Source organism: Limulus polyphemus, unplaced genomic scaffold (genome assembly GCF_000517525.1).
Source record: "Limulus polyphemus unplaced genomic scaffold, Limulus_polyphemus-2.1.2 Scaffold10265, whole genome shotgun sequence".
Taxonomy (NCBI): Eukaryota; Metazoa; Arthropoda; class Merostomata; order Xiphosura; family Limulidae; genus Limulus; species Limulus polyphemus.
The window spans coordinates 11,131-19,450 of NW_013675875.1; the positions used below are offsets into that span (position 1 = coordinate 11,131).

The following is an 8,320-nucleotide window of genomic DNA, read 5'->3' on the forward strand; positions in this document are numbered from 1 at the left end:
GAAATTCAAAAACAAAAACAAGCCTACTATTTTCGCCGTCAAGTAGGAAAAAAGATGATGCATCAACATTTACCAATTTCCATTTCAATCATAAATACTTCAATCATATCCCCCTTTAACTCTTGCTTTTTAAAGAGAAAACAAATTGAGAGATTTCAAAGTCTTCTTGTATTACAATCTCTCAATCCCAGGCAACATTCTGGTAACCCTTTCCAACAATTCAATGTCCTTCCTGAGGTAAGGAGCCCAAGACTGAACACAATGTTCTAAATGTGGCTTAACCAGTGTCCTATACAATGAAATTATAACTTCTTTAGACTTGTATTCAATATTTTTGTAGATAAGACCTAAAATATTATTTGCCCACTCATTAGCAACAACACACTGCTTGGATGGGTTAAGAGAGAGATCAACCACAATACGAAGATTCCTTTCTTTCATGACACTGTTAAGGTTATTCCCATCCAAATTATACTTATAATTTAAATTATGATAACCCACGTGCATTACCTTGCATTTATTATAATTAAAACCGATCTGCCATTTATTTAGCCAACTCATTAAATGATCTAAGACCTTTTGTAAATCAACAGCATCCTCTTCACAGTCTGCAATACCCAAGACCTTAATATCATCAGTAAATTTAAGTAATTTGTTTACCATTTCTTCATCTATTTCATTGATGTAAATCAAAAAGAGCAAAGGTCCTAAGACTGAGACCTGAGGTACCCCACTTCTGTCATTAATCCAGTTTGACTGAACCCCATTTGTAAAAACCCTCTGCTTTCTTCCATCTAGCCACTTTTCTGTCCAATTTGTTAACTTATTCTACACACTTATAGAGATAATTTGTATTACAAACATTTTATGTGCACCTTGTCAAAGGCTTTTTGGAAATCCAGATACACCAAATCTACACCCTTACCTTATCTACAGAAGCAACCTTTTCAAAGACTAACAAAGATTTGTAAAGCAAGATTTTCCCTCAGTGAAACCATGTTGACTATCCAATAAAATTCTAAACTTTGTTAAATGACTTTCCAAAACATCCTTTATCAGACTTTCCGAAACTTTTTCTAAAACTAATAGGACTATAAATACGGGGACAATTTTTATCACCTCCCTTGAAAAGAGGAGTTACATTAGCTAACTTCCAATCCTCTGGTACCTGCCCACTGTTCAAGGACTGACACAAAATAGGAGTAAGTGGCTCACATATCCAACTTTTATCCTCTTTCAAAACTCTTGGGGAAATATTATCTGGCACAGGAGTCTCATAATTTTTTCTCAACAAGCTCAGAATTAATGCAGTAATATTGTCCGACCTTGTTTCCATCTATCAACTGTCGAAGATGAGGAATACTGCTTAATTATTCATCAGTAAAAACTGAAGAAAAGGCAGAATTAAATAACCCAGCCATCTTGTAATCGTCAGATATAAGTCTTCCCTTATTATCTCTCAAGGGTCCTATCCCCATCCTAATATTTTGTTTAGCCTTAATATATTTAAAGAAACCCTTACTGTTCATTTTTACATTTTCAGTCAACCTTTTTCGTACGTCCTTTTGTAATGTCCTGATTTTCTGTTTGACCAAATATCTTAATCTTCTGTAGTCTTCTAAATCTCTTGTCATATCAGTCAATTGTTTTAATATTTACGATGCTTTTCTTTCATTTTATTACGATCAAGTAACACTGTTTTTATAATTAACAGTACTTTTCTTTGGATTATTACCCTTCCTACTTTTAAAACGAGAGCACCAGATAATGAATTTGATTTATTATCCAATTATGATTATGGATTTCGTAAGGTCTAATCAATTCAACCAGCTGTTTAAATTTGATGTGATTTTTTCAGTAATAATAATACGAAAAAGTTGAATTTCTGATTGCAGTGGTTCGGACTTATCTAAAGCATTTGATTGTTTAAATCATAAGGTTTTGTAAAAATATACATTGTATGGTCAGTTCGAGAGTTAAAAAATACTGATGAATTAATAAATACAAGTAGGACCACTGTTGTTTTGTATGTTAATGAGATTTCGGATTTATTATTTGATATAAAGCATATTTTATTTGCAAATCATACTACAATTTTAACTGTTAAGTCATATTGGAGTATCTGCTGTGTCCACCATGAGAAATAGAACCCCAGAGTTTAACATTGTAAGTCCATAAACTTACCTCTGTCCCAACAGGAAACATATGTTTAATGGTTCGTCAGAATATACTATAAATCCTTGGATACTTCTCCAAAAAATGAAAATACCTGTGAGAGTAGTTTTGGTTTAATCTATCGATATTCTGTGTATCAGTTATTTCATAAAAACAAAATATTAAATATTAATTGAATTATTATCTAGTAGGTAATTTAATGTTTATGGTTAAAAAATTAATCAATATGCCCAGTCTCCTTTCTTCAACAGTTATAATTCAAGAATAATGCTGATTTACACATACCATTTCAAAAAATCCAATGGATCATTGTTCAATAACTCAATAATAATACTCAATAATGCAAGATAAATAAAAACATTAAACAAATTTAAATTAAAAGACTATTTATTAAATCTTTGATTTACTTTGTTATATTTATATATAGTTCAAGAACAATTTATTGTCAGTTTGTGGTATATAATAGATTACATGCTGTTGTTTTTGTTTATATATATGTTTATTTTTTATTAGTAATGCTTCTTTCCTGTCGAGTATGGTTAAACAGGATTTTTCCCGCACCCAAAATGAGTAATTTACCACGTGAAGTAAAGATTATCAACTCGCTAGCAGTCGCTTGTAAGGCACTAATTGACAACTCAAACAACAACAAGCTCCCCCTCTTTCACAAACAAGGCCTGTCCTCGAGCCTCATGTCAGGTTTGGGGAATGACAGATTTTTTTTTGCGTCTCCCACTGTCATAATTCAACCTGTAAGTGCTCTACAACTGAAATAATCGGACCTTAATCCGCCAACAATTGTTAGCAATTCAAATGCTCTACAACTGAAATAATCGGACCTTAATCCGCCAGCAATTGTCAGCAATTCAAATGCTCTACAACTGAAATAATCGGACCTTAATCCGCCAGCAATTGTCAGCAATTCAAATGCTCTACAACAGAAATAATCGGACCTTAATCCGCCAACAATTGTCAGCAATTCAAATGCTCTACAACTGAAATAATTGGACCTTAATCCGCCAGCAATTGTCAACAATTCAAATGCTCTACAACTGAAATAATCGGACATTAATCCGCCAGCATTTGTAAACAATTCAAACATCCACAAACTTATTTGGAATGTAAAAATATTAAAAGTAGTTTCAATCTTTCTTAAACTGGAGGTCTTGGTAAATTACTATTGTTGTAATATGTGCTCACCATATTTGATACGTTTGATGCAATAACTCCCTCTACTCTTAACGTTATAGAGCTCGGTTTGTCGTAATGGTTGCTGGTCGAAAGGTTCGGGGTTCGAAACGCACTGATATTGAACAATCTTTGCACTTTTAGCACTGAGTGCATTATAAGATTGACAGTAAATCCCACTGTGTGATTCAAAGTTTTTGTAGTGGCCGATGCTGCTGACTTGCTGCCTCAGTATGGTCAATAGCCAAAAATTAGGCCTTGGCCTCTCTAACCTGGCCGTTTAGTCCATACGTTTCATAAGGTGCCATTTAGGTTAAAAATACCAATAAGTGCACGCGCTGCCACTATAACTTAGCACACAAATAATAGTTCCCATTTATTACCCTTCAAATCGTGATATCTTAGTTTATCACGTATTATCCTTTCAACCCCTGATACTAACCATTTACTATAAATTCCCTTCTAACCTATTATGTTATCATTTATTACGACTTTCAGCAACAAGAAGAAGAGAGACTGAGTAAGGTGACGTCAAAGGAAAGAATTGATGAGGTGTCAAATGTAGTTGTTCAGCAAGCTGAAGAAAAAAGACTGAAACAAAACGAGAAAATGGAAGCTATAACAAAAAGCAGGTTTGTTGGTTTCAAGGATACAAAATCATTACGTATTCCAGGTTTCAATGATATGTATTCTGTACAAAATCATTACGTATTCCAGGTTTCAGTGATATGTACTCTGTACAAAATCATTATAAAAAACGTGCCCCCCCCCCAGTGGCAGAGCGGTATGTCTGCGGACTTACGACGCCAGAATCCGGGTTTCGATACCCGTAGTGGGCAGAGCGTAAATAGCCCATGGTGTAGCTTTGTGCTTAATTACAAACAAACAAACAATAAAAACGTTGGTCTTCATAATACCACTCTTGGCAGAAAGTCGAATACCTTAATGAAATCATTCATCATCACCTGGTTTAAGTCGAAGTTATTCGGTTCAAAATAATAGCTTGTAGACTATTTAACCCTAAAATGAGGCTATTTAACCACGTTTTTCTAAACAACTTATTTGCTAAATTGTTTGTGAGTCCATGAATTCGTTGAATACGCTAATTGTATCTGAATCATCATCAATGTTCCAGTTCATCCCACTATTTTTTGTTACCACTCCTATGCATTTTACATATTTTGATCACTTCTTTACCTTGATTTTTAGGACAGACAAAAACAAAAAAATATCCAGTTTGATGGAGCTCCACCGGTAGGAGGCGGTGTAAAATATTGCGAAGACTGAAACTGTGATATTAACAAACTATGTAGACAATTTCAACTTGGCATTAAATAAACGATCATCTCCAAGGAGAAGATAACAATTTCGTTTAAATATCATTTTATTGAAATTCCGCAAGCTTCTTATACGAGCATAATTTTTTATGACTTGGGAAGAACTGATAACAGAATTTAAATTTAACGGCTATTTTACATTCCTTTTTCTTGTTGTAAGATAATTTCGGGTCGTTGAGCGTGGATGGGGATCTCTTTTTATTACTCAGGAATGCAGATGGGGAACATTTTTACCCAATTAAAAATAATTCCCTTTTTTTTCCCCCTATAATCGCCCATCTAAATCAGGGATGCAGCAACATTTAATGAAGTGATTAGATAAATTGTGCGTGGGAAGTGTTGTTACGACCCAGTTAAACAATTATATATATTTTTAACAATTAGCGGAATAAACAATTGAAAAAATATTATCGATTAAAAATACTAAGAGTAACTGTTTAATTTTTAATTTTTAAACCAACGGAAATAATTATGTACAATTTGAGTTAGATTTTAATGTTCATCTATCACTAACTTCACATTGTTTCTTTCAAACTGTTACATTTAATAATTCCTTCATTCTTATCAGTTACCGATAAACAAACGGTTTTCAGTAACATGAATAAATGGTTGAATGAAGCTAAAATGAAGTTAAAAAAGTGAAAAATAAAATCATTAATATATATATATATGTCACAGCCAGAGCAGATTATGAAGAAAAAAGGAACATATGCTAAAAAAAGCCATTTTTAGAAATTCGCTTAGTTTTTGGGCATCTACAGGTTTCTCACTGGCAAATGACAATAATGGTGGAGTTATATATAGAAAACATTATATTAATTAAGTTAGAAATATAAAAAAACAAACCTTGACGACTTGCTGAATCATGTAGAGTAAGCCTATGTTTCTTCTTGTGAAAACACTCGATGTAAAATAATTTCCCCAAGAATTAGGGTTACTTACTTTGAAAGTGAAATATATTGAGCTTAAATTAGTGGGATTAATCACAGCATTGTTTTTAATTTTTTTGGTGTCTTAAGTATTATTAGGGAGCCTGCAGTCAACCAAGTCATGAATCCAACAAGTAATTTTATGCTGAAATAATTTAGAAAAATGTTTCGTTGTTTTAAGGACTAATAGTGCATACTGGAGGAATTTAGACATTTGAGCAATAAAATTATTAAAAAAAACTACTTTTACTCTCCTGATAATAATAAAAAACTTGTTATGTATGTCAACGTTTCACCAATGCAGCTTTATCAAGGTTAGTAGTAGAAGAACTACTACAAGTACTTGTACTACTGGCCCTGATGAAGTCGCAATGACGAAATGCTAGCAGAAATACAAAGTTTTTTTTTATTATTATCAGTTGAGTAAAGGTAAATTTTTTTCGAATTTCATTGCTAAAATGATTTAGAAAAAAACTGTTTAAAAAGACGAATGTCTTCTGTAAATCTAAGATAAAATAATCTTGTGGTACCTACGACAGTTTTATATCCTTTTGGTTATCATTTCGGGAGTGTAATGACCTACATTAAAAAGACCACGAAACTCAAATATAAATTAAACGCGATATAAGCTTAAGAAAACTGTATTTTAAGTCATTAACTTTAGTTTTTATCCAAATATTTGTTAATTTTAAAGATTCTGTTTTATTTTATTTATTTAAAGTCAATTTTGAGGATGAATCACATTTATATTCTAGGGGGCCGTTTTATACTGAAAAACCGACCGTAAAATTTCAATGGAATAGTCATATTGGAAAGCTTGTTGTTCTTATTATTGATTTGTTTGCTGTTACGGGGAATGATTTGTAAAATATAAATATATATGTTCAGATCTTAAATAGAATATTTTAATTTATTTTATTGTGTTTCAGACAAATATGAAATAATATATTATTTTTATTCAATTTGTAGTTGCTATTAAATACTTTATTGATAAAGATGAACATTCTAGGAAGAAGAAATACATATTACAATGAAAATATCTACAGTCTTAAACCATAGTTGTGAACACCTTTGTGGAATGACATCACAACTATGGTTTAAGACTGTAGGTATTTTAATAATAATAAAAATGTCATTCCACAAAGGTGTTAACTATGGTTTAAGACTGTAGGTATTTTAATAATAATAATTTATTATTAAAATACCTACAGCCTTAAACCATAGTTGTGAACACCTTTGTGGAATGACATTTATTATTATTATTAAAATACCTACAGCCTTAAACCATAATTGTGAACACCTTTGTGGAATGACATTTATTATTATTATCATGTATTATTTTCTAAGTTCGATGAATGGATGATATTGTATAAACAGAATAAATGTAAGACTTTAAAAACGACAGATAATTCTCAGAGAGGTTTATTTTCCCGTTAAAAATTAATTTGTTGTTGTAAAAAAGCTTTTTACTGGCCTATCAAGCTTTATGAATAGCAGAGATTATACGAAAGTCAGACAGATTGTAATAAAAGTAATTTTTAGAGTTTCAGTGTTACATAGCACTAAAGTAGAACCATTCGTAAAAAGGTAGCTAGTGGAAAATTAGATGTAAAAGATATCAATATCGTCAAGAAAATAGGTTACGATTAACCATTTTATAATAGGTTGGTTTTGTAAAAGATTTTGTGACGGGTTTAGTTAGGCCTAATCATGCACTACAATTGCATTAGGCCTAACCATTTAACCCAACTGGTTTAGATGAGAATTTTTTTTTCGATTGATCATCTGATTTTTCTTTCAAATGTCTTCAAGTAGTATACTAATCACGATGTTTTTTTTCGGTTTTTTTTCGATGAACCAACGAACAAAGTTTATAATTTTTTCACAGTATTTTGGGCCTGATAGTTAGGGCTCTCGATTCGCAATCTGAGGGTCGCGAGCTCTAATCCTGTCCACGAATATTCTCGCCCTTTAAGCCGTGAGGGCGTTATAATGTAATGGTCAATCCCACTATTCGTTGGTAAAAGAGTTGCCCAAGAGTTTGCGGTGGGTTGTGATGACTAGCTGTCTTCCCTCTAGTCTTACCCTGCTACATTACGGACGGCTAGCGCAGATAACCCTCGTGTAGCTTTGTGCGAAATTCAAAACAAACAAAACAAAACCACATCAAAATTAGTAACGACATCTCTCGAGTAGGTTTACGTGTAATTCTAAACAAACGAAAAAATATTCCAAATATTTTTTTTTTTGGTCACCAAGAGATTTCATTGGCAAGTAAAAAAAAAACAACAAAAAAAAACGTAAACACAAAGTTGTCTATGTTTATCAAACCGAATAATCTTTCTTTCCTTTCAGGAAATATGTAAACTTATATTTGGTTTTGTTGTTTTTTTTCAGGGAGAAACATCTTCAGGCCTTACAGAGTAAACTTCGCGCACACGAAGAAAGAGCTCAAAAAGTTCGTCAGAGGAAGAAATCTCTGAGCAAAGTTCCAACTATTCCAGAAGACCAAGAGTTGATGGACCGTTTTCAGTGGGGCTTTGGTGAAGAAGAGAAGGCTTGTTAATTTAGTATAACTGATGGACCGTTTTCAGTGGGGCTTTGGTGAAGAAGAGAAGGCTTGTTAATTTAGTATAACTGATGGACCGTTTTCAGTGGGGCTTTGGTGAAGAAGAGAAGGCTTGTTAATTT

The 8,320-nt window shown here is 32.5% G+C and overlaps 1 protein-coding gene across 1 annotated transcript in view; it reads left to right on the forward strand.

Moving 5' to 3' along the window:
* LOC106476318 (uncharacterized protein KIAA1211 homolog) overlaps positions 1-8,314 on the forward strand; it is a gene marked incomplete at its 5' end in the record, with an annotated part of 18,727 nt that extends 10,413 nt beyond the window's left edge. Inside the window, 2 exons of the mRNA XM_013936979.2 lie at positions 3,862-3,995; positions 8,027-8,314. Of these exons, the coding sequence (XP_013792433.1) occupies positions 3,862-3,995; positions 8,027-8,195 (303 nt within the window). The remainder of the gene's footprint in view (positions 1-3,861; positions 3,996-8,026) is intronic.
* Between the last annotated feature and the right edge of the window lie 6 nt (positions 8,315-8,320).